This window comes from Saccharomycopsis crataegensis, assembly GCF_037102585.1.
Source record: "Saccharomycopsis crataegensis DNA, jcf7180000000097, whole genome shotgun sequence".
Lineage (NCBI taxonomy): Eukaryota > Fungi > Ascomycota > Saccharomycetes > Ascoideales > Saccharomycopsidaceae > Saccharomycopsis > Saccharomycopsis crataegensis.
This window is the reverse complement of record NW_027043837.1, coordinates 288109-313799: the sequence shown is the minus strand read 5'-3', so window position 1 is coordinate 313799 and position 25691 is coordinate 288109. Positions and strand designations below refer to the sequence as shown.

The 25691-nt window shown below is 38.5% G+C and overlaps 13 protein-coding genes across 13 annotated transcripts; 5 read left to right on the top strand and 8 right to left on the bottom strand. All coding sequences in view use genetic code 12, as the record gives it.

The window, feature by feature from the left end:
* Positions 1-308: 308 nt before the first annotated feature.
* RPO41 (DNA-directed RNA polymerase) lies at positions 309-4367 on the bottom strand (the record flags this gene model as incomplete). Its single annotated transcript, XM_064999136.1, has 1 exon — positions 309-4367. One exon carries the CDS (start codon positions 4365-4367, stop codon positions 309-311), a length of 4059 nt encoding a protein of 1352 aa, XP_064855208.1.
* Positions 4368-4610: 243 nt separating this feature from the next.
* Positions 4611-5291, top strand: SNF7 (ESCRT-III subunit protein SNF7; the record flags this gene model as incomplete). Its single annotated transcript, XM_064999135.1, has 1 exon — positions 4611-5291. One exon carries the CDS (start codon positions 4611-4613, stop codon positions 5289-5291), a length of 681 nt encoding a protein of 226 aa, XP_064855207.1.
* Positions 5292-5815: 524 nt separating this feature from the next.
* Positions 5816-7102, bottom strand: SLM3 (tRNA-5-taurinomethyluridine 2-sulfurtransferase; the record flags this gene model as incomplete). Its single annotated transcript, XM_064999134.1, has 1 exon — positions 5816-7102. The coding sequence occupies one exon, from the start codon at positions 7100-7102 to the stop codon at positions 5816-5818; it is 1287 nt and encodes a 428-aa protein (XP_064855206.1).
* A 906-nt stretch (positions 7103-8008) lies between these two features.
* Positions 8009-8470, bottom strand: COX12 (cytochrome c oxidase subunit VIb; the record flags this gene model as incomplete). The annotated part of the gene is made up of 2 exons (XM_064999133.1): positions 8009-8043; positions 8269-8470. The coding sequence occupies 2 exons, from the start codon at positions 8468-8470 to the stop codon at positions 8009-8011; spliced, it is 237 nt and encodes a 78-aa protein (XP_064855205.1).
* Positions 8471-8877: 407 nt separating this feature from the next.
* DASC09_055470 (PDPK1 family serine/threonine-protein kinase) lies at positions 8878-11388 on the bottom strand (the record flags this gene model as incomplete). Its single annotated transcript, XM_064999132.1, has 1 exon — positions 8878-11388. One exon carries the CDS (start codon positions 11386-11388, stop codon positions 8878-8880), a length of 2511 nt encoding a protein of 836 aa, XP_064855204.1.
* Positions 11389-13324: 1936 nt separating this feature from the next.
* DASC09_055460 (Zn(II)2Cys6 transcription factor domain-containing protein) lies at positions 13325-14722 on the top strand (the record flags this gene model as incomplete). Its single annotated transcript, XM_064999131.1, has 1 exon — positions 13325-14722. One exon carries the CDS (start codon positions 13325-13327, stop codon positions 14720-14722), a length of 1398 nt encoding a protein of 465 aa, XP_064855203.1.
* A 932-nt stretch (positions 14723-15654) lies between these two features.
* Positions 15655-16143, top strand: DASC09_055450 (uncharacterized protein; the record flags this gene model as incomplete). Its single annotated transcript, XM_064999130.1, has 1 exon — positions 15655-16143. One exon carries the CDS (start codon positions 15655-15657, stop codon positions 16141-16143), a length of 489 nt encoding a protein of 162 aa, XP_064855202.1.
* Positions 16144-17074: 931 nt separating this feature from the next.
* DASC09_055440 (uncharacterized protein) lies at positions 17075-17383 on the bottom strand (the record flags this gene model as incomplete). The annotated part of the gene is made up of 2 exons (XM_064999129.1): positions 17075-17199; positions 17245-17383. The coding sequence occupies 2 exons, from the start codon at positions 17381-17383 to the stop codon at positions 17075-17077; spliced, it is 264 nt and encodes an 87-aa protein (XP_064855201.1).
* Positions 17384-18136: 753 nt separating this feature from the next.
* DASC09_055430 (PQ-loop repeat-containing protein) lies at positions 18137-18958 on the top strand (the record flags this gene model as incomplete). Its single annotated transcript, XM_064999128.1, has 1 exon — positions 18137-18958. One exon carries the CDS (start codon positions 18137-18139, stop codon positions 18956-18958), a length of 822 nt encoding a protein of 273 aa, XP_064855200.1.
* Positions 18959-19394: 436 nt separating this feature from the next.
* On the bottom strand, positions 19395-19604 carry DASC09_055420 (uncharacterized protein; the record flags this gene model as incomplete). Its single annotated transcript, XM_064999127.1, has 1 exon — positions 19395-19604. The coding sequence occupies one exon, from the start codon at positions 19602-19604 to the stop codon at positions 19395-19397; it is 210 nt and encodes a 69-aa protein (XP_064855199.1).
* A 63-nt stretch (positions 19605-19667) lies between these two features.
* Positions 19668-20195, bottom strand: DASC09_055410 (uncharacterized protein; the record flags this gene model as incomplete). The annotated part of the gene is made up of 1 exon (XM_064999126.1): positions 19668-20195. One exon carries the CDS (start codon positions 20193-20195, stop codon positions 19668-19670), a length of 528 nt encoding a protein of 175 aa, XP_064855198.1.
* A 740-nt stretch (positions 20196-20935) lies between these two features.
* On the bottom strand, positions 20936-22444 carry RRB1 (ribosome biosynthesis protein RRB1; the record flags this gene model as incomplete). The annotated part of the gene is made up of 1 exon (XM_064999125.1): positions 20936-22444. The coding sequence occupies one exon, from the start codon at positions 22442-22444 to the stop codon at positions 20936-20938; it is 1509 nt and encodes a 502-aa protein (XP_064855197.1).
* A 189-nt stretch (positions 22445-22633) lies between these two features.
* Positions 22634-25342, top strand: PRP6 (U4/U6-U5 snRNP complex subunit PRP6; the record flags this gene model as incomplete). Its single annotated transcript, XM_064999124.1, has 1 exon — positions 22634-25342. The coding sequence occupies one exon, from the start codon at positions 22634-22636 to the stop codon at positions 25340-25342; it is 2709 nt and encodes a 902-aa protein (XP_064855196.1).
* Between the last annotated feature and the right edge of the window lie 349 nt (positions 25343-25691).

The window sequence follows — 25691 nt, the reverse complement described above, 5'->3', positions numbered from 1 at the left end:
ATACCTTTTACAAAAATAACTTCTGAATAGCGAATAAGACTAGAAAAAATATCAACTTTTCCTTTTATTAACACACTTGTAAGCAAGATCTATATACATGATGCCGATGAATTATTGAAAAGAACAACCGAAGTCCTTTTTCCTCTATGATAGAGGGGAAAAAAAAAAGAGTAAGAAAATGATGTCCTGAATGTTACCATAATTTAAAAGAAATAAACAGAGAGAAGATTTAAAAGAAACAGAAGAAAAAAAAAGCAAATTAATGAAATTAAAAATACGAATTATTATGTGTTTGAGAGAACGAATGATCAACTGAAGAAATATTTACTTTTAATAACTTCCTCAACATTCAAATCACCTCTTGGTGGTGTTGCTGGACACCTAAATGGTAAAAGCACTGTGGTATTGCCCGTGGCAGTCTCATCTTCCTCGGTAATACTCATCTCTTCAGTGTTTTCACTTACCATTTCTCCACTACCGCCAGATTTCAGCTTTGGTTTTTTCTTGATCGATATCTGACGTTCCTTTTGAACGGTATTCCATAAACCGTACAATTCTCTAATCTCGTCGTCAGTCAATATAGAAACAGTGGTTTCCATCGCTTGGGCTTCTGCAATCAACTCAGGGTCACCAGAATGCAATTTCTTGAAACGCTCTCTTTCTAATGCAAGTTCCTGTTTGAAAGTGAATCCCTTTTTCTTTTTATCCAGGACGTGCTTCCCCTTCATTTCATTTCTCAACCGCACAACCTTTTCGACAATAGGATTGTTTCTCGGAACCTTTGCCATCAATAAATTAGCGCTATATCTAGTCTCTAATTCTTCTTTAAGTTTTTCAATCAAGTTCAATTGATGCAATTCAACAAATGAGCTTCTCAAAATTTCGTTCATTTCATCAACGCTGGAAGCATGTGTCCAATAAGAATCGTGAACTGAAGCAAAAGTGACCCCGTTTTTCCCACATTCAATTGATGATAATAACATATGGGTAGCATCAAGAGAATGGATGTAGTTCGGAGCAAACCCATTGAGCTGTCTGCTAGAACTAACCTGGTTCAATTCGAATGGATCTTGTAAGAACAAGGTCTGGATGTTTGTGGCAATTTGCTTCTTACAAGCTTGTCTGTATGGCTGAACAACAGGCAAACCCAAAGGACTGGTCCAAATAACAGAACTCATGTGCAAGTCAGCTTGAGTTTCTTCAAACTCATCATCTGGGATGTCCATTAAATTGGTAGACTTGGTGACCCTTCTAGCAGATTCCCCAAGCCAAGTTTGAATCAAATTCGCCCCGGAAAATAATGTACGAATGGATTCAAACACAAATCTTGTTAAGTAAAGTGATAAACGATGGGCCTCATCAGGGTCTGAAAAATAATTTTTCAATTGTTTTCTAATTTGCTGGGTAGCGCCAATGTAAGTAACCCCGTAGACATTTGTCATCACCGTTTGTTTAATAACTTTACGATCAATGACCTTCAAAATTTTTTCTGCATCCTCTTCACCCTTCTCCGATTCTATTTTCAACAATTTTTTTGTAATACTACACACATGGTTATAAACATCCTGTGGCCTTTCACTTGCAATCAAATTAACTTGCTTAGCACCTTCGATATCACCACCTAATGCGGCATAATGCTGCAAGCCGTTACAAGTACCATCTTGATGGACTGGTTGATGGGAAACAAATTCTGCTGGATCATCAAGTTTCAAGGCATCAGTAACTTCAAACATCACCGCCAACGCTTGCCAAGGATCTTCTGCTGTGAGCCAAAATGCCTTTTTATTATAAGGATCGGTAACCGAAGCCTCGATATCTTTCATATGGTCGTCCACAAAAGCGACTCTTTCAGAAAATGGTAATTTGGAATGACCAAACAAATTAGCCAAATGGACCTTCAACCAAAATAAACCTTTTGGACCCAACTTCTTACCTTCCCAGAAAATCAACAACCCTCTACTCAAATCATTACCCAAATGATTAAAATGAGGAGTTATCGGATAGGCCCTACCCCTAAAGTCTAAATTATGTGGAAAATAAAACCGTTCACCGGCAAAAGCTCTAGCAATCTCAAGTTTATAATTGGTATCACAACGCAGAGATCTGTTAGTACTATAGATATTAGCAAGTTGCCTAGAGGCTCTTTGCCAATCTCTCTTGACAATTGGGTCACAGTCTCTTGGCGGGACTGGAGGAAACTCTATATCCTTAAGGATCTTTGGAATGGCCAAAAATTCTTCTTCGCTGTTCCAAACAGTAGTCAAGATCTTCAAAACACGCTCATTTACGGTCCAAGCAGTGTCACCCAAAACATTAAGACCTTCATAAACTTTGTCCAAGCAACTTCTGGCAGACGCTGCCTTAATGTATGCCATTTGTTCTGGTGAATTCTTGCTTCTAATAATATTGTTTCTAGAAAATTCGTACCCACCGCTATTAAAGGTAGTCCATTTCTTTGGCTTGGTTAACATTGGCAAGGATTGTGGGTAGATGGAATACTGTAGATTTTGGGTACCTAATTGAGTTAAAAGATTCTTATGGAGACGTATAATCCCCAATTTTGTCCCCAAACAATATTGATAAGTATGGCTCATCGCCGGCACTTCAGCGGTGACCTCTTTACCAGTTCTTGGATCGATAGCAGTGACGGAGATTTTCGCAACTTTGAGTAATGCACTAATGAGGAGAGATCCTACTTTAGCTTTAACAGTGGTTGGCCAGTCAATTTCATCGCCCAACATAGTATCACGTAATGAGGCTTGGGATCTTTGGATCATTTTTCTTAAACGTTGACTTTTTTCACCTTGACTCATACCTTTAAATGCCTCACCTTCTTTTTTCAAAACGATTTCAGATTTATATTCGTATTCAATGGCCTTACCAATACTCATGACTGCCCTGGTGGTCTTCATACCATCAACCACACCACCAGTAGAAGCCAATCTAAGCATCTCAAGAATAGTAATTACCGTCATTTTTTCTGGGGATATTAAAGTAAAAATCGAACAGATGTCCAAGTGTGGTTTTATTTTGGCATATTCCGCAGGGGTGAAATTCGAGGATATTTCGCTCCTACTGAGAATCCCTCCTTTAGTGAGATCGCTGTATCTTTTACATAATTCAACATCTTCCTGAACCAATGGGAGCATATCTTTAAACCATTTCCATAGCAAAACATTGATCTGTTTGTCTTTGAACATAAGACCTCCATGCTTTTTTGATTCTTCTGCTGTGTGTTTCCAACTTTGCTCTGCCCCATCAATGGTTCTGGCTTCAAGTTGACGTTGTCTTTCATGATTGAAATCATCCAAAAGCTTATGGAATAACTGCTTATCTTTATCAGTTTTCAAAGATTTATAAACTTTGAAGAAATCTATGGTTTGCAGGTCAGTGTTCACATAGTCCTCAGGATGTTCTAAGTTTGAAAGGATTTTCTCGGCAAAATCTTTACCGCCTGAAAGTGACAATGCGAGCAAACTATGTCTGATAACCTTTAATCCAAAGGAGTCAACGGCCTTGAGTTCGTCATATCCCAACTTTTGTAATGTTGGAGGAACTTCTGCTGAGGATAGCTCTTGTGCATCTTGGGCCATCGGATCTTTTTCCAATTGCTTGCTCACAGCAGCGTTATCAATTTTGTAGATATTCTCGGCGCCGGTCACCAATTCACGATACTGTTTTGGGAAATCATTGACATTTAACTTCAAATCCTCGTAGATCTTCTTCAAGTTGACGATGGTAAGCACGTCTACGTTGTTAAGAACTTCAATAATCGGCTTCCCATCCCTGACCCACAGCTTGAGAAATTGTCTATAACTGGTACCTTCAGCCTTATCAATTGCGGCTCTGGTTAAAATCGCCACAGTACGGCCGTCAAGAAACATTTTTGGGTAAGTTGCCTTTGATCTTTTAAGGAAATGGTTAACCTCATCCATTTCGACAATCTCCGACTGGGTCCAGGCAAACAAGTACTTGTTGAAAGCGTCAATAAATGTAGCGGCGGAACTGGCACTTTCAAAATTGGTGATCTTGTATAATGTGTCAATCAATTTCAAACTACGATGGAATTGCTCTTGGTTAAGCAAAGCGTCGAGCAAAGACCAGATTTTGAGGATTGACGAGGCAGTTTGATGTTTTGACAAAATATCATAAGGTGATGGATACACCTTATCTTCTTCCATGACCCCTTTTGCAGTGCTATTAGTGCCAATATCACGAAACATGTCTTGAACCTCATGAGACCCCACCACCGTCAGCACTTTGAAGCTGTTGCTGGCCCATCTTTTCGGCCTTAACGACGAGCCCAACGCCTGGAGCGCTCTTCTGTGGAGCATCAGCTGTGTTGCAGATCCTCTGTGGAGCATCATCTCTGTGAGAAGGGTTGGCTATATGGATATTAACTGGGGGCGTTTGGTTAGAGAAGCTGAAAGAATTAAAAAAAAAAAAAAAAAAATTTTCTCTGTCTCTGTTTCTTTTACTGGTGATGCCCGCCAGGGCTGCGCAACTATTTTTTTTAGGAAGGGGAAAAAAAAATAACAGAAGAAGAAGTCGATGAGTACTGTGATTACCGTGAGATTAGAACTCTATAAATATCGATAATAACAGCAACAATGTGGAGCTACATGTTTGGCGGGAATACCCAGAAGAAGAAGGAGGCCCCTAAGAAGGCGATCATCCAGCTCAGAGAGCATATCACCATGCTCAACAAGAAGCAGGCACATCTCGAGTCACAGATCGAGGCACAAGACCAAGTGGCACGCAAGAACGTTGCCACCAACAAAGCCGCGGCCAAGAATGCTTTGAAGAAGAAGAAGAACTACCAGACCCAACTTGACAAGATATATTCCCAGATTGAGTCGCTCGAGACTCAGCTCGATGCCATCGAGTCGGCCAACTTGAATTTGGCCACCATGAACGCCATGAAGGATGGGGCTAAGGCAATGAAGCAAATCCATGGCGATTTCAACATCGATAAAGTTGATGAGACCATGGATGATATCAAGGACCAACTCGATGTTGCTGCCGAAATCTCCGATGCCATTTCCAGGCCTTTGGGTAACGAAATTGACGAGGATGAATTGGAGGATGAATTGAAGGAATTGGAAGACGCCCAATTGAATGAAGAGCTCAATAAAGTTGCTGCCGCCTCGAAAAAGAATACCGAATCGGAAGTCAAATTGCCAGACGTTTCGAAGTTGCCTATTTTGAACCAAAAGGCCCCAGTAGCCGAAGAAGAAGAGGATGAAGATGAGCGTGCCCTTAGGGAACTCCAAGCACAAATGCAAATATGAGAACGATGGAACATCTTGAAAATATGGCTTTTTGGTACTAAATTAATCAATCGGGATTTTTTTGTTGTGTTGGTCGTTTGATAGCTTTATTATTACTCACCTAGTTCATTTTTTTTTCCTTTTCTATTAGATTTTCTCATTGTGGTTTGATTTTGTTGTTTATGTATTCTTTTTAATGTCTTCTTGTCTATGCGAACCAGATTTCTACATATAGATGAGACTTTCTCTCTCTCTCTCTCTCTTATTTTATTATTATTATTATTATTATTATTTTTGCTTTCCAGGTTTGGCCTTGTCATCACTCTTTTCTTTTTATTATTATTTTCGTGATTTACTTTTAGCATGCAGTGATTATGATGGCTTTCCCCCAGATATAATGTCTAGTTCATTAATCGATCTATATTAACTATTCTCATGTGTAGTAGACCGGGAATACCTTCTATCACATTAATCTTCATATACATGAGTTCATCGTTGTCTATCATTTCAAAATTATCTATAATTATAATATACCTATTTACACTTCACTTCTCCAATCCTTCATCTCTCCAACTCTTCATGATGATTCCACTACCCAATAATCTATTGTGGTCTCCATAAAGAACCAAGCTTTGTCCTGGAGCGATTGCTCGGCTCTTGGTTTTGAACTTCACCTTGATTCCTTTATTAGTCTTCAAAACCTCGCTCACTTCAACTTCATCTTGTAATGACCTATGTTGAGCAGTGATTTTCTCGTGTGTCTTGAAGATATTGTCGCAATCTATACTAGGATCCAACCAATACCAATCTTCTACAGACATAGTATCAGTGTAAAGCTCTTCATTAGTACTGCCCTTAACAATCACCAACTCGTTGGTATCAATTCTTTTTTCACTAACAAACCAAACCCCCTTATACTTTTCATCTCCCTGAGGCATTTCAACACCAGCTCTTTGGCCAATGGTCGCATGCCAAAGCCCTTCATGCTTCCCGGAAACCCGACCATCTTGGGTGATCACATTCCCTGGGTTAGGCTCTATATATTGACCCAAGAAGTCTCGGAAGCTGCCCTTTTGGGAAACAAAACAAAGTCCTTGAGAATCAGGCTTCTCAGAGGTAGGCAAATCATAAACCTCTTTGGCTAATCTTCTAACCTCTGGCTTGGTCATGTGGCCCAAAGGAAGCAATACCCTTTCAAGAACCGGGGCCAGGACTGTCGATAAATAATAGCTTTGGTCCTTAGGATCATAAGACCCTCGTAGTAAATGATGCTTGCCTGTTGGTTCATGACGCATGATTCTTGCGTAATGACCAGTCACCAACCACCATGGTCTGCTGGTGCTTCCAAATCTTTTAGCCAAATGTTCAATCATGCTACCAAACTTTATGTATCTATTGCAACTAACATCGGGGTTAGGGGTAAGACCACGACGGTATTGATTGATCATCGGTTCAAACACGTCGATCCAATACTCTTTTTCGAAATTCACTCGTTCACAAGGAATCCCAATCTTCTTGCACACCAGTTTTACGTCTTTCCAATCACGCTCCACACACTCTTTAGTTTGTGACCAATTAGCCATGTAAATACCCCTGACATTTTTATATTCCGAAGCAAAAAGTGCAGCACAAACTGATGAGTCGACTCCCGAGGACATTGCAACGATGATCTCATCATCGGCAGAAGGTATCGATTGGACATATGCTGGGCCAAGAGATGGCGTCTTTTGATTAAGGAAGCTCGAAGCAAACCTCTCAGGCGAGTATCGTAGTGGGTGGTAACACCGCAGTACTCGTCGCGATGCTCCAGATAGTATTCTTCTTGTGAACATCAGGCCTTCAGGTTGGAATACTAATATTTTGGTTAAAAGAGAGAGCGTTTGCTAGAAAAAAAGATGAGAATTTTTGATCTCCCGGAGCATCGCGGGGGGCTTCAAACCACGCAGTGCTTTGATGTTCCAAATGTGTGGGCATTTTCTCGAATTTATTAGTGGTTTGTTGTTTCTAGCTACGATTTCTGGCTGGATTCTAGCATATTATATATGTGTTTCTTCTTCTAATCCTCAATAGTGTCAAATAGAGAGAGAAAGAAGCACTCAGAGTCCCTACCGAGCACAGAGCTTACACCGGTTCTTGAACCATAGTGAGAAGACATTATGGTGACATTTTGCATGCTTACTTTTGGATGGCAATTCAGTGAGGAATCAGCCTCATGATGGCCTGGTATAATCTGTTATCTACTGAATATGACACTTTATTGTGTGATATTTAACAGCCAGCAGTCTGAGAAGTGAATTTCCAGGTAGTTACCGAAGAAAGTGGGGTATTTCATTGAGATATGATGGTGGCTAGAGTAGTCTAATGTGTTTCCTAATTATAAATGTTATCCGAAGACATATTACATATCATGCCACATCTTTCCAATACACTACCCCCTTTTTTTCTTTTTTGTTTTTTCAAAATTAGTATCCCTTATAGTATCCAATTAACCTTTTTTCCAATTTTTACAAGCTCATTAGAGTTGATTAAGCTCGTTTATTAAAAATATAGGAGTTGAATATTATGCAAACTAATCGTGTTCCAAATAATAAATGATGTGTGGCACCGTTATCAAAGAAAATGGAAAAAAAAAAATAACTTTATTGAATTTCTTAGAACATCAGTGAATGATAAAGAACTTGAGATGGTGGTTTATTGTTGTTGTGGTTTATTGATCATGATAAGAAGATTCATTAAATCTATGGCTTAATGTTACCAGCAAAGTTACCTTCTTCTATACATATGTGTTAGTAAATTGCATCTTTCGCATCCTAATCAAATATGTTCATATATAAAAATAATCAATTTGATTGGAAACAATCATATCAAATCATTCTGGTTGAAATTAATCTGATTGGAATTATTCTGGTTGAGATTTATAATTCCCATATTTAACCAGCCCTTTGAATCAAAGAACTCATGGAGCTTGAACATTATTACTGGCAGATAGTAAACATACCTCTTTGGGTGTCCCATTTTTCAATCCAGTCGACTGGACACAAGGCAGAGTAAGTCTTGAAGAAGACTTTGCAAGGAGCAAAATCTTCACCCTTGGCGTTGATACATTTGTGGTAATCCACATAGGATTGCCAGCAGTGCTTGGTTTGGTTTTGATTTGGGAAACGGGCGTCGAAGCCAACGGTGTGCAATGGAGAAGACATCTTGAGGAGTTATTCGATAATAGGGGATGATAGTCGGTAGCTGCTGAACTGACGTCTTCTTTGAGTCTTTTTTTTTTTTTTCAATCTGATGTTTTTTTTTCTACTGGCGCCAATCGGTGACAACCCGATTTCTTCTATTGGCGAAGGGCTGCAAACCATTGGTCCCGTGATATTTCCGTTATGTAATCAGCAGTATCACGGATTATGTAATCGATGACCACAGCAAGTAACTCTCTTATATTAGGACGTTGTTTAACAGAGAGGGTGTGAAACAGTTTATGGATATGGATGAGCAAAAATACACTCAAGATTTCAAACAAAAAAAAATGGAAAAAAAAAACATGAACATTCTATTGGCAAATAAGATATGCAGTTATTATTCTTTCTTAATATATGTTATTACTATTTTATATCCTTCCGCCAATTCTCGATTCCGTAAGACATTCTGTCCAATCATTAAGCTTTCCTTTATCAACCTGGAAAAGCGTGGTAGTAGAGTACGTGACTACTGCAAAGATCCCCGAATAGAAACCACGTTCAAACCCATTGTTAGGGTTTGGCGACCCGTAATTCGATTCCATGATTGGTGAGGTCACATTATTATTGGTTTTGGTGGCATCGGTAATTACTTCTTTAAATCTAATTGAAGGATGGGTCAAATCAATTTCTGACAACGCTTGGTATTTCAAGAAATTATCCTCAGCCGCACCATCAGTTGGCTTGACATACCCCGGTCTTTTCCCAAGAATTAGAAGTCTTCCTTGTGAAGTCACCAAAATCATCCGGCTAGCATTAAATTCCAATGTTGAGTTGCCTTGCGATCCTAAAATACTTGAGCTCATCGCTGATTTGGTATTGCTCAAAAATTTCTTAAACATCCCATTGCCTCCGCCATGATTTCCATTTACGGTGACGGTCTTTGCAGCAGCATTCGATTCGAGTTCACCTTCGAGTTCTTCAATATCTGGGGTCTTCACATAATGGACAATCCCCAAGTTTTCTAAATCGGTTTTTTTCTTAGTGTTACTACTCCCGCTGCTAATTGACCCTTCACTTATACTAGAATTACTATAATCTCCTCTAAGTCCTGATCTGCCATTACCATGGACCATTTGTGTTAACAAGCTATAGCTACCGCTTGCACCACCATTGGAAGTTGCTGGGAGGCCGCTGCCACTCATACGTTTCCCTTTGTAGTATAATGGCAGGTTTGCCAATTTGCCTTTAAATTTTCTTTCAAAATTATCGGTGGTGAGATATTTCACATAAAGTACCCCTACACGAAGAATATGTTCTTTAGGATGCAAAAATTTACCCCAAGACACATCTAATGCTGAACGAGCACGCGATGATGATGAAGATGCTGTTGCTGCTGCTTCCACTGCTGTTGGGGTAGCTCTTTTTCTATTACTTGAATGCATGTGGTGTCGAGGATCTTGAAAACTGGTTGTATTTTCCAACTGTGGGCTTGCAAACGGCGTACCTGGTGATGACATAAGTGGTGATGATGGAAGCGATACCGATCCTTTTTTTGACCGTTTTTCAGATAATTCACCATTAGCAGGTGCTGGCGAAGATGATGACCAATGATTAGCAGTCGTACTAGAAGTGATGGTAGGCGAGTTCGCGCGTGGTGAAGTACTAATATTATTTGCAATCCCATCATGATACTTCATCCTAAGATCCTGGCCACGTTTACTAGAAGGTGCCGAGTTTTGGCGATGATGATCTTTCAGTGAACGTCTTTTGGGTTTCCCATCATGAGCGGAGACATTATCTGCCAAAGAAAGCTTTGTCAACGCAATCACTGCGGCATTGGCAGATAAATTCTTTTTCAGGTCACCATTATTATCCATTACTGGAACACTTGGCAGCGACCTTGAACTATTATTTCTCATTCTTGGCTTTGGATGATTGTCACTGAGGGCAGGAATTGGCTTCATCGATTGAACAGACATCTTGTAAGGACTAAATTCCGGAGGAGGAGTATACCAGATTGAAGTTTCCGAGGCTTTCCAATTGATATCTTGGAAAAACAAATGTTTTTTAATTTCTTTTATAGTAGGTCTATCACCTGGTATTGGTACAAGGATTCTTTTGACCAAATCTCGGATAATCGATGGGAATCCAGCAGAAAACGCATACTTCACTTTCATAACTTGTTGAAACGTAAGATAATCGTTTGTCGCTTTAAATGGCGGTTTCCCAGCAATCATTTGGAAGATGATACACCCAAGGGCCCAAATATCACAAGGTTTCCCCACAGCCTTATCATTCAAAAGTTCAGGTGATACGTACTCAGCCGTTCCCACAAATGACTTAGCTCTACCGTCATCAATAAATGCCCCGGTAGATGGATCTTTATCTAAAAACTTGGCAGTACCGAAATCAGTTATCTGTATCTTCCAATCCTGATCAAGTAAAATGTTTTCCGGCTTCAAGTCACGGTGAATAATTCCTGAATCGTGAATGTATTTCAAGGCATCTATCAATTGACAGGTATAGTATTTTGTCACTTCTTCATTTAAAGAGCCATACTTTTTGATCAATGATAGCAATTCCCCATTTGAAGCGTAATCAAGGACAAAATAAAGCGAGTATTCATCCTGGAAGGTGAAAAATAAATGAACTATTCCATTGCGACGACCCAAAATATTTAACGACTCCTTTTCAATGTTAACATACTTGACTTTTTTTTCCTTGACGATATGACGTTTATCAAGGACTTTTACGGCATATGGCTTTTCAGTATGAATATCATGAGCCAACATCACCGTAGAATATGATCCTTCTCCAAGTTCTCTTTCGAACTTAAAGTCGCTAGATGTGCGGCGAATGATTCTAGTTTGGGTTGTTCCATCACTGTTTTTTTCAACCACTTTCAATTTGGCAGCCCACTCTTCACTAGGATTAGACATCTTGAGGCATATTTATGTTATAGAACAGAATTGGTGGTGGGTGGTTTTCCAGTGGGAGAAGATATAAATAAACAATGTGTGAGAGAAAGTCAATTCACCAGATGCTGGTCTCATTTCGGTGTTTTTGTTTTTCCCTAAACTTGCTCCGGGCACAATTCCGAGCCCGGTCGTCAGGAGGTCGGAAAACCAATAAAATATCTCTGGGTGATGGTGCTCAAGGAACAATTGAAGAATATATATCTATCATCTTAGAAGTTTACGTTTTTTGTTTGTTTTCTTAGTTATGAATTACTTTTCCATGTTCTTAGCTCCTAAAAATTCTCACAAAAACTACGAGATTTTATAAGATTTTAAGATCACCGGAATGCAGATAGCAAAGCACCCATCCGAAAACACAAAAAACAAGCTTAGAATTTGTATAAACATTGATTATTTTCATAGAAACAATATTATATAGGCCCTTATTTATTTTTGTATCCTTCCTTTGCTTTATTTTTTTTTAAAAATAAAATATAAGGTACATTGATAAGATATCTCATTTGTTGTTGTGGTTCGTTAGAATGTTGCCGATCATGTTATTTCCGGTTATTATTTACAACATTCAAGGGCCCGCAATTAATTACCGGGATGTTTTTTTATCATTGACCAATATTTTTACAGTTACATCATCTTATTAACTGTCTTAGTTCATACAATTTTCTGTTTGTGATTCTTTATACGATTATCTCTAAAATTTCTTGTTTGTTTGTATACCCCTAATGTTCAGACGGGGAAAGTTTCAATCGGAGTTTGGCAGTCAATACTCAACTCGCGTGACAGATGAGCCCGTAGGATTAAGCATTGTCTACTATATCTGCTGTATGTTACTAAATATGTTACCAGTGTAAGTTTGGGGCTCTCTCCACTGGTTTTTGATAAAATACAAGTCACTACGTAATACAATATTGTGGGAAAAGTTGGCATGACGGGGTTCTCATTATTTAAAAAATCTAGAAAAATATCCAAAATATTGTGATATAAAAAAAAATTAGGGACGCTGAACCCATTATATAATCAACATTCGTATAGTTAGAGAGACCAGCCATTAATAACAGAGATTAATGGGTGAAATATTAAATTGCCAATTATAGATTATGAGGTATATGCTTCGCGGGTCACCCGGACACAGTGCACATAACCCCAAATGGAATATAAATCACGGAGAAACGCCCCTAGTGTCCTTCGGGACATTTGGTCAATTTGTTACAAATACAGAGAAGATTAGCATGGCCCCTGCATAAGGATGACACGCTTTACAAAGAGATTTAAACGTTTTTTTTTGTCAAGACGATGAAGAAAAATCCGGATAATTTAATTCCGTGGTCAGCTAAAGTATTGTTGTGAAGTTGTTGCACCATTTTTGGCTTTTTCTTCTATTTTCTTGCCGAATGGGAGCCGCAGAGATTTGAACTCTGGATGGTAAAAATATTATATGCACGCTGCAATTGACAAGAGAGTAAACAAACAAGCACTACACTAAGCATAGTATCACCATGATCCGTAGTGTTAATATATATGGAAATTAGTCCGTTGAATTACCAAGAGATGCTGGATTAAAACTATTTAAGTTTGAGAGGAAGCGCCCCATTTTCCGAGAGTTTTGGAAGGCTTGTCACTAAGCGCTGCAATCTATTGATATTTGATTTAAACTCTGCGATTTCCTATTGCTGTCAACTAAAAAAAAAAACATTCCTTGCCATCTATTGTTCTTCAACCTTAGCATTTTCCTCCATAATATTCCAAAATAAATACTAGTAGTAGAAGATTTAATTAAAGACTGAGGTTAATTATTTTTCTCTCTTTTTTTTTCTGAAGAAAAGGGCCAAAACATCATATGAGTTGAAACCCTTGTGTGCCTTGTTGATCCTTATATCATCGCGTTTTTCTTACAACCATAATGTCAGAGTTTTCAGAGGACGATATTCAATCTTACCTCAATATAATCGTTGATAATAATATACCAATTGAAAGTGACTCTGATGGTGTTCCTACAATGCAAAGCGCCGAGGTAGATCACTCAAAAGGGCTTGATAACTCTGGATTCGCAACAAATGGCTCCTTCAATTCTTCTATTCACAACGGTTCAGAGCAAACCATCAACCCTGCCCATATGCATCATGATACCTCAATCCTAACTGCTCTCACTACGAGCAGTACCTTTGGGGAAAATATTATCGGCCTAACTTTTGATAATGATTATATTGCTACTGGTGAAGAAACAAGCTACCCCGGTTATGAGATTGCCCATAATGATGTTTTTGACAATTTCCTTGGTAATATTGATGACAAATTTCCCATTGATGAATATTCTGAAAATGAAAAGGCAATGTTTCATGCTCCTATCAAAAATACTACTCCTGTTGTTGATGACTGTGATAAGAGAAAAATTAACAACAAGCCCATCGACAAAATTGTGATAGGGTCAAACCTGGGATCCAAATCCAATTCAATAGCCAAATCTAAAATTTCAGGAAGGATTACAAAGGCAGCCACTAAAAAATATAGATCTCGGAATCCACTTTCTAGTTTTGATTCGAACAAGCTCAATATTATGAAGAAAAAGAAAAATAAGGCTGATGATTCAAAGAGAGCTTCGATTGTGAAAGAGAATTTTAGTTCGGAGGTCTCATCTGATAAGATGCTAAAAATTAAAATGGAGGAGGAAGTACCTCAAATTGATGCTGATGAAAAAAGATTAATGAATCCCCCACTCAATAACCCATCTGATAAGATTATCCAGAAAAATGCTTCTAATATTAATGAATATCATAGTTTTTCTGTAATTGACTACAGGACATCTAAAACTGAACCGGCTTTCAAAAGCTTTGATAGATCTTGTCACAGAAGATATTCTGGTCGGGTTAGAAAGCCAGTGGTATTTTTTGATCCTTCTGAAGAACAATCTAGGGCATTCAGATCTTCTTCTATAAGGTCTTTGTCTAATAATACTATCAAAAAATTTTCTGAAAACAGTAATACTGATCTTACTACTTCTCGCTCAGAGTCTCAATCTCGTATTAGACAAAAAGCTGAGCGTTCAAAGAATGGTTGTTGGACTTGTCGTGTTCGTCGCAAGAAGTGTCCTGAAGGAAAACCTGCTTGTAATCAATGCCTACGACTAGGCCTGCTATGCGATGGATACAGTGAAGAGCGACCAAGATTTATGTTTGATAAGATTGCCCAAGCCAAGAAATTGAAAGAAATCAGGCAACAAACTGATAAGTTCAGAATGGCAAGAATCAAGAGGCTACATGAATCTGTCCGAAAGAAATCTAGGAATATCACTGAGGTCTGAGAAATAATAGGATGATATTTTGAAGTGATAATTCTAATTCTAGGATATGATAAGCTGTTTTTTTTTTTTTTTTTTTTTTATTCTTATTACGAGAGATTTTCTTTTGAATACTTTGAATTGTTACTGATTTGTTTCTATACCACATGATGATATCATTGCTGTGAAAGGGCTTCTTATGGGTGAGAAGACTAATGACAATCAACTATTTTTTACTCCATGCTTATACTTTCACATTTACAGTTTGCAACATATCGACAGAATATTCCTTTCTGAAATTATCATCATCGGTACTACAAAATAAGAAGAGATATGTATTTTTTCTTAGCAATAAACTTCTACCATAAAATGCCTAGTTTGCTTTCTCTAAATATAACACAACTTTTTTTTTTTTTTGAGTGCTTGTAAGCGTGGCGAGCTTTACCGTAGTCTTTTGGAGAGGCTTTTGGGGAAAATGGTATTTATTTTTGGATGGTACGTTCCATTTAAAATAAAAAATTCATTCCCCTACCATGGGAGCGATTAATATCCACTTAAACCTAAGTGCCTGATGTTTCCTGATCAGCCTCATTTTGTTCCTGCCGTTATGGGTATTTTTGTGCAGCGTACCATCATCCAGTGCCCACGCATGCAGCAGAGGCGTTGCTCAACATTGGCAGGTATGCGGACGTACCACGATCTGGTAATATATAACAGGTATGTGATATTTCCATTACAGGGAAGAAATAGCAAAAGATATTTATATAATAGGGATTGGATACCTGGTTTGATACACTATTGTTTGAAACATTAATTCTCTATCACCACTACAAGACATTCGTTTTCAAAACTTGTTCTCACGCTTCACTTCAGTCACTCGTTATTATTCTCAACTTCATTACAAAAACAAAACTAAACAATACCACCACCACCGCAACAACAACATATATTCAAAGATGTCTAACTTAACTACCATCACCACCGCTATCATCTACACTTACTTCACTACCAACGCTCCATCCACCGAGACTTATACCGTTGGTACTCATACCATTGAAACCGCTGGTGAAATCACCCTTAAGGACTATGGTATGTTCACCTTGACTTTCACCAATACCATGAACAGTGCTGAAATTGCTCGTTCTGAATCCTTGCTTTCAAAAGCTCTTTCAATTGCCTCCAGTATTAGTGAAGCCAGTATCTTGAGTGCCGAATCCGCCGCCAACGCCTCTGCTGAAGCCACCGAAGGATCATCCACCATTGCCTCGATCACTGCAACCACCACCGGTAGCTCTACAGATGACTCTACTTTCTCTACCTCTCTCTCACAATACGCTTCTACCAAGAGTGGCAGTTCTGCCAATGGAGCACCACAAAACTTGAACAACGGGATCTTGGGAGCCAGTTTTGCCGGTGCTTTAGCTTTTGCTGCTTGCTTGTTGTGATCGAGATATCCCTCCCTCAGCTTTACTTCTTGATTTTCCAAACCTCAAAAAGAAAACCAGTGCGTCATCTTCACAATATTTACAGTCTAGTTCATCTCTGAATCTTTTTCACTCTCCTTATTTTTTTTTTTTCATTATGTTCTTATACTTTGATTTTAATTTTTTTTTTTTTTTTTTTTGTTATCTCTTCACATTTTTTAGATTGGTCTTTAGTCCTAGATTACTGGCCACTTCTTGTTTTGTTTTTCAATTCTAGAGCGGTGGATGAGCATATGTATTATATAACCTCTTATTACTTTTTTCATACAATTTTTCTCTTTTAGAACCTGATCTTTTTAGTTATGAATGCTATTTACTTTTCCCTAAAAAAAAAAAAAAAAAAAAATTCATAATTGTAAGGCATAGATTTTGGGTCACGATCACAGCATTTGTCTAAAAGAACAGACATACTTTAAAGAAACTTAACATCAAAAATATTTTCACATGATGTTATCAGTTTTTTGCAAGTTTCCCACCTTCATGGCCGAGATCTGTCAGAATATGGCCACTACAAGCCACATCTGCCTCATAGCAGGCAGCCACTCCGGATTACCTAATGAATATTTCCAGTGCCTGAAATATGATTAGATCAATATCTTTTGATAATGTTTCACTTCAATTTTTCGTTTTTGTTATTTATCATGCATCTCTAGCAAATGAAATAGTTTATTTGACCTATTCGATTTAACTTTCTCTTATTTGAAATGTGTGGATTCTAACAAAATTAATCTATGATGTGTCACTGCTTCTTCTTCAAACTAAATTAGAAACTGTTACAGGAAATCAGTTTCAAACATAACATAATATCATTAACTAAATAAGAACAGCAAAAAAATAACAAGCAAAAAAATAAACGTAGACACATAAAAGCAAAAGAATCTTGATATCGTAATCATAAACTGGAGAAGCCCGAAAACAACGCGACATTGTCAAGTTGAATTGGAAATGGTGTTTCAAGTTGAAAAGCGAATGGAGCATCAAGTTGAATTGGGAACGGAGCAGCAATATTCCGTTCGACTAGTTGCTATTTTTGTTTCTTGTATATGAAGCCAAGCATTACACCTGACCCAAGAAGGAACCCAGCAAAAGAAGTAGCAAGAACCGTGGCCTGTGGACCTGGACCTCCTGTAGAACTAACAACTGTAGAACTGAACCTTTTGAAAGATTTCTGGGCAAGGGTTCTAGTAATTGGAGAAATCATGATTAAAAAAACAGTAAATGAGACAAGACAAAAAATAACAACAAAAATAATGACAGAAGAGAAAAGAATAAATAGAAGTGAAATGAACTACACTTGAAGTAAGAGCCAAATTACTCTTTTATATTATTGCGGAACAAGTCGGGGGCAAACAATCAAATGATGAGGGTCGCTTGATGCTGTTAGTAGGATATCCGCTTAGTATGCATTGCAGCCCGCCAGCGATGACCATGCCCTTAGCAAAAAAAAAAAAAAATGAAAAATAAATACCAGCAGTGGCATGTTACCAGCTGAATGAATGTCAGAATGAGGGATGCATAATGTAGATAACATGTTCCTTAATTATTCAGTACGAGTGGATGGTGATATTTGGTGAAAGTGCAAGAACACACCTACAAATCATCATGAATCCCAGCAATACCTTTGTACGTGGGAAATACATAAATATATATGTATCAACAGCAGAGGACATTTATTCTTCAAAATATATCAAAGCTCTTCCAAGGTATTCTTCCCAACCAGTACTATTAGTATTGGTATTATTATCTGTTGCAATGTACCACCAGGATGGTAACCACAGGACGATTACCCGACCCAAATTTCCGATGTTTTCCGGGGGTGACAATTCTCCGGAATTATCACCAAAAATCATGTGACTAAGCGATGAGGCGATAAATGTTTTTTGACACCACCCAGCCATCGTCATCTTGTGAGATAAGTCATCTACCCCATTGCCACTATTCGCTATTTCCCCCAATGTCTTCTGAATGTGATGCTTTCAGGAACCCGCCTGTTGTGGGAGTGGCTTTTGCTTTGGTTTTAACCGTTGGAATTGCTATCTCATATATTCCACAACACCTCAAAATCCTCCACAGACGTTCCAGTGAAGGGCTATCCCCGTTGTTTCTATTATTGGGGACATCTTCCGGTATATCTGCGTTCGCAAACTTGATATTGATATCCTCTAAATCCGTGTATTGCTGCTCTAATGGTGGTCTCACACGATTCGAGTGTCTTAATGGACAATTAGGACTTCTTCAGGTGGGAACCCAGGCAATGTTCGCTGCGGCAATACTTGTACTATGTGTTTTCTTCACCAGAGGCTCCTTACTTCAGGATAAACACGAATATGCAAAAATTTACAAAATATATTTATTTTGCATTTGGTACACCGTTGGCCACGGTGTCATTATTCTCTATGTTTTGTTTTCCAATAGACCCATCTTATACGGGGTGGCAGATTGTTTTGGGATATTGGCAACGGCATTGGCATCGTTTCAGTATTTCCCACAAATTTATACCATCTACAAATTGAAGCACCCGGGATCATTGTCAATTTCCATGATGTGTATGCAAACCCCAGGAGGTTTTATCTGGAGTGCCAGCTTGTTCATGAGTCCCAGCGCCGTTTGGAGCAGTTGGTTGCCATATTTCACCGCAGCATTATTGCAAGGAATCTTGTTGACAATGTGTGTGTATTATAGCAGAAAGTTCCCAGAGAAGTTAGATGAGGAAAGAAGGGAAATTGATGAGGCTAACGAGCGTCGCGGAGAACAGGAACCATTATTAGAACCATAATAATAATTATTCAGAGGTGTTTTCTTTTTTGGTATCAATTGGTATTTGAAAAATTAACATCTCCCCATAACTATTGAATCAAACGTCTTATTTTTTTTTTTTTAAATAGATATGTATACAGTGAAGAGATAATAAACTATTTTGTCTGCATTGTAGTAATTTTCTGTGCCTGCTGCGGGGGTTATGCTTCTCACGCATGGGATTTCCCCAACATGTGGTCTTTAGTAGAACCGAAAGGAAAACAGAAAAGTGAATGATAAAGAAAAGGTTGAAATTAAAAATAATTTTAGGCTCAAAATACTATATATAATATCAAAAAAAAAAAAAATAACATTGGTGAGACTCACTGCTGAAGATGGTCCATAACTTGCTCCTGAAACTTGAATAGAGACAAATATGAATTATTCATAACAAAATTTTCTTTTCTGACTCTCTGTTATTTTCTGGGAGATAGAAACTTATCGGTATTATTCAATTTCCCAATATCACCCTTATATATTGTTCCCTTTTCACAGAATCTAGCGTCTCTATAGTCAGGTAGACCAGCGTTTCCAAAAGCATCAGTACAGAGATTCAGAACCTTGAAATCGTAATGATAGATCTCAATATTATACAAAATTTGCAACTGGTGTAATAATTTCTTCATTTTTTTCTTATCATTAACCAAATCACTAGCATGCTTGAAGGTCACCTTCTCCAGAGTAAGCAGCTAGGCACCGTGGAAATCGTCACCATTTTTGCACCAGTCAATATTACCGTATTCTAAAAATTTCTGGGCAATTATTGGGTCTGATTTCCCAGCTTCAAGTAATTTGATTTGATGACATAGGTAAATGAGCTCTGTAGAACTCTGTAATCCACCGGTACATCTTATGGAATCTATCTCTTCCGGTGATTTTCTTACGAGCTCAAATGCTTCTGTCACGATTCTTTTAGCGACCTGGTTATCGGATCTGAAAATGTAAAATAGGTATGCCGCTAAAACAGCCCTCACTGTGAAGATGGTATCGGTGATTCTGATTTCGCAATATTTGATTTCATGAGCCACTTTATTCGTTAGCAACTCCCATTCAGCATTCAAAACGCCTTCATCGCCACTACCATTTATCATACTGTCCATCGTTATGCTTAGATTATATCTTTTAAATTCTATTAGCAGTCTTTTTTGAGCCCCACTGCTTCCTATGAAGGTAAACATGTCATCTGGAATGCACCTCTCAAGACCTTCTGATGCCATACTGTTCTCATCAGCAATATATATTATACTCAACACTCAACCCGGATTATAATATCTGTGGTCAAAAATTGCTCGGGATGAAACAAGTGTTGACAAATATATGCGATATCATCATCAGTGAGCTCAGGAGTTATGATAAACGGATAAGCAACGCTCTGACCTAACACTTTTGTGCTTTTTTTTTTGTTTTATTATTATTTTATTTTTGGCCATTTGTGCTATATTTGAAAACAAAAGGAATGGTAAAAGACCAGTTAGAAATTTAAGGAATAATTAGGATCGCACATATGCACAAAAAAAACATGCCAGTCAACCGTTACCATCAGCCCCAACTTTTTTTTTTTTTTTTTTTGAAATCTTCGTTTCACTGTTAATTAAATCAGGTTGAATTTTAAAAAATTAGTTTTTTTTTTTTTTTTCCAGTTGATTGTTCTTTCGTCTGTTTGCTTAGAGAGTAATTCAATAGTGTTACCACAACTGCCCTACATATATTATGTCATATGGCTATTAACCGAGTAGTGATATCCTCTTCTTACAAATATTATTAGTTCTATTTGCCTTTCAATAACCTTGAAAAACTGTTGATTTCTCACCCTATAGCGTGGTTTGACTCACAACTAAATTTTTTTCCTAAATTGAAATGCTGCTTTACCACTATCATGAAAACCCAGAGAATGGATTGTATTTTACATATTTGCAGTAACTGAAAAATAACATACATTTTTATAATATAGAATAGATCAAACACTAATAGTTTTCCAAATGTTCAACCCATCTTTACCGGTAGATACCAAGGCACCTGGAATTTGTTTGTGCCATTGGACTTCCTTAACATCTTTTTGCCAATGAACAAACAACAATTGTGGTGGGATATCTTCCATTTCCTTGATATCATGTTTTTGTTGTTTAATTTCTTCATCATCGGCTTCAACAGCCAAATCCCACAAAGTGACAGTGTTATCTTCACTACCAACTGCAATAATAGATTCATCGAGCGGATTGAAGCTTATCGACGTGACTGGGGCTTTGTGGAAGTTATACAAGGCTACTGGAGTGACCTTTTCTTTGTTTGGTTGGAAATTTCTCAAATCCCAAATACCCCAAGTACCATCATCGTGGCCACTGGCCAAGAGATAGTCGACCTTACTACTCCAGGAAATGACGTTCACATCGCTTTCGGAAGCAATGACATTGATAGATGGCTTGTGCTTCTTACTACGGGTATCCCAAATTCTCACATACCCATCACATCCCCCAGTAGCAAACACAGTCTTCTCGGTCTTGGACCATTGAATATCTTCAATGGATTGATTATTATAAGTGAAAGGAGTATTATCAGTGACCCAATTGCTTGAAGTTCTTTTTGTCAAGAAAATTCTCCCACTGACATCCCCACTTAAAAGGGCCCCGGTGTCAACGGTTGGCGACCAGTCCAACCCGTAACCTTCGACATTTCCGTGGGCTCTAACGGTATATATTGGCTTTTTCGCATTCTTTGGAACAATATGGCCTGGGGAGTTTAATGATTTGAATTGTGGTGACAAATCATAGATGCAACAATCACCACTTTCCATCATTGTGGCGGTGAAGTATTCGCCAGTTTTGGCAGCGTGTGGTGATACTCTAAGTCTGTTGGTAACGTCTCTGACCCCGATGGTCTCACTTTCCATGACTGGGTCTCCTTCATACTGGTCTTCGTCGTCTTCATTCTGGTCTTCTTCATCATCATTGACTAAGGTCTTTGCCAATTGTGTCAATTTCATCATGATCAACTCGTTATCTTTGGCCTTTGGTGCCTGAGTGGCTGTAAGCACGGACATTGCCGCTGGGAACCCTCTTCTTTCATCGCCCAACGCGTCTGGCATCACGTCAACCGTGAGACATGACCATGGCAAATTGACATTATGTAACATTTCGTATACCGATGGATCAGCCTCGAGCACTTCATCGGCACCCAATGGACGGGATCTGTGGGGCAAATAAAGCGTGCTTTCTTCAAGAGTCCCTTCCATTTGGTCGTCTTTTTCTATATCCCCAGCAGCTTTACTACCATCCCCACCTTCTTCAGTGTCTGAATTGATTTCGATAATTTCACCATCACTTTCAAACTCGTCACCATAAGGGTCTTCAAACTCTCCCATTTCAACATCTTCTTCCTCAATTACTACATTTTTAGGAACGCTATTAGCGTCGGTCTTAGCCGCCGCTTGCTTTCCTTGGTTATCTTCTTCAGCAGGTCTTTTAGCCATCTTTGATGTTTCTCTATAATTTATGGTCTCTCTATTTTAGACGGTCAAAAAATTTTTTTTGAGATTTTTTTTTTTTTCTAACCATACGATGCCCTGCACGTGATTAAATTTGCAATAATAAAACAAAGAAGAAGAAGAAGAAGAAGAAGAAGGAGATGGCAAAGACTGATTTAAAACCATTATAGAAAAATGGAGAGAAAAAGCTTTCTAGACCTTCCTGCTCCCGCTAACTATGTTGCCGGGGTGGGACGTGGGGCCACTGGGTTCACCACACGGTCAGATATTGGTCCTGGAAGATCAGGTTTTGTGACGAGAAATGGTGGTGGGTCAGATAACGAAGACGACGAAGATGAGAATCGCGATTCTGCCCAGTTAGAACAATCAGAACAAGGCCTTCTCACAAATGGAGGGGTCAATGAGGATGACCAAGAAGCCGATCGGGTTTATGAGGAGATTGAACAACGACTTCGCTCGAAACGAAAACATGTTGAAGATGATGAAAGTTCCAATAAAAAGAAGCGACAGGAAGTTTACAAATCCATTAGCAGTCAGTTCTCAGATCTAAAGAAAGGTTTAAGTAGCATTTCCGCTGACCAATGGATGAATTTACCGGAGGCCGGGGATATGACGAAACGGAATAAGAGGGAGAGAGAATTAAGCCAGCAACAGCGACGTACTTATAATGCTGGGGATTCTTTAATTGCTGGGCTTCGTGCTTCAGGAGCCACCGATAATCATGAAACAATCTTGGATAATGATACTGATTTCGGGATGATTTCCCTGGCAAGGGGCAAGATGTTGAGCTCGAAGCTCGATGGTTACACCGATGTGATCGAGTCATTTGACAGTAAAAACTATTTGGACAAATTACAAATTGAACAAGAAAAGATCCAGGAACTTAATGAAGACGTCGGTGACTTGACAAAATCCCGAGCCATCTTCAAGTCTTTGAGAACTACCGAGCCGTATAATCCCATCAATTGGATCTCCAGTGCCAGAATCGAAGTGAAGGCGAGGAAATTCGATTTGGCCAAGAAAATTATTGTTGAGGGCTGTCATAAATGCGCCAATGATCAAGAAATATGGTTGGAAAGTATTAATATTCATAGCTCTGACGTGGTTAGCTGTCGAAAAATCGTTGCCGAAGCATTGACGTTCAATTTGAAAAGCGAAAAATTGTGGTTGAAGGCGATTCAATTGGAAAATGACGTGTTTAGTAAGAAGAAGATTGTTCAAAAAGCTCTCAAGAACTCTCCAAACAGTGTTGATCTTTGGAAAACCGCCATCAGCCTTGAAGATAGTAAAGAGGAGGCAAAGAAACTTTTGAATGCCGCGGTAGAAATCATTCCCGAAGCCATTGAATTATGGTTGGTGCTAATAAACTTGGAAAGTGATGTCAAACAGTCACGGAAAATCCTCAATGATGCTAGAAAAAGTTTACCTAAATCCCATGAAATTTGGGTCGAGGCTTGTAAATTAGAAGAGCGTAATGGAGCAGAGCTGTCAAAGATCGAGAAACTCATGAGCAAAGGTGTGGCCACCGTGATATCTCATGGAAATACCATTAAAAGAAATGCTTGGTTTGAAATTGCCAAAAACTGTGAAGATTCAAATTTCCCATTGACGGCAGTATCAATTATCCGCAACACTATATCATTAGGATTCGAGGATACTGATGAAGTTGACAAATTGATTCTCTGGCAAGAATACGCGGAAAAAATGATAAAGTCACAACACTTGGTGACTGCCAAAGCAATTTATGGTTGTACTCTTGAGAAACACCCTGAAGAAATACCAATCTGGAGAGCATATTTTGGGTTTCTCAAAAAACATGGCACGGTGGCCCAATTATACGATGCTTTTGACCAAGCAATCAAAGCTAATAGCTCTTGTGAGGAATTTCGGCTTCGATATGCTAAAGAGAAATGGATCAATAATGATGTTGAATCTGCCAGAGCGATCCTCAATGATTCTTTCGAAAAGGATCCTACAAATTCAGAGATTTGGCTTGCGGCAGTTAAACTCGAGACTTCTACCAAGAATTATGAAAAAGCGTTGCTTTTATTCCAACAAGCTCGAGAAAAGCTTCCCCAGAACCCAAGGATATTGTACAAATGGGTGACATTGTATCGTCAATTGTCGCGCGATGATGATGCGCTAAACTTGGTGGAAGAATCCTTATTGACTTTCCCAGAGATTGACAAATTCCATATACAAAAGGGGCAAATCCTTGGAAATTTGAAGGATTTTTCTGCTGCCAGAGAGGCCTACGCCACGGGTGTGCGAGTTTGTGAGAACTCTATTCCTTTGTGGTGTTTATTGGTGAGGAGCTTTTCGGAGGAAAATATGATTATCAGGGCTCGGTCAATTCTTGATCGTGCAATTGTGAAGAATCCTGATAGCGATGAATTGTGGGTGGTGAGGATTGAACTTGAAAGGGTGCATAAAACCAATAAAGAAGTTGAAGCGATCATTAATGAGGCGTCGAAAAAGTTTCCAAAGTCGGCTAAGATTTGGGCGCAAAGGTTACAAGCCATCACCAAAAGATCAGAAATGAAGAAGCATTTATTGGTGGCGATGAAGGAGACGAATTCCGATTCGCAGATTTTGCTAGCGGTAGGGATTAATTTCTTTGTTGATGGGAAATTTGATAAGGCTAAAGTATGGTTTGAAAGAGCAGTTGGTGCGAACAAGGATTTTGGCGATGCATGGTGCTGGTTATACTTGTTTCTTAAGAAAAGGGGTCTGCCAGAAGAGGTTGAGCAATTGTTGAAGGACGCCAGTGTGGCTGAGCCACGACATGGCAAAGTTTGGCCGTCAATAAATAAGGACGTCAAAAATTTTGATAAGTCTATGAAAGAATTATTCGAGATTGCTTCAGAAAAGTTATTAAAATAGGATTTTCAAGTGTGTAAAATAGAGATGTATTATTAAACATTATATACGTTATAATATATATAAATTAATGTTAGTTACTTTTTTGATAGTGAGGAGGTTGTATGATAATGATTTTCATGAATATTGTGATGAGCCATAGAGCTTCTCTGTGAGCAGCAAGGTAAATAAAGAGGTGATGTAATTAATGCTTATTGGTGTTCATTTACTAGAGAAATCACGGTATAAGGCATACATCATGACTAAGGAAAGTGTAACTTACAACTATAAGCATGGGAATTCAAAGTGTGCTTATCATGTTACAATAAAAAGACAAAACTGTGTAGTAATATAAATAGTTAGAAGATACGTA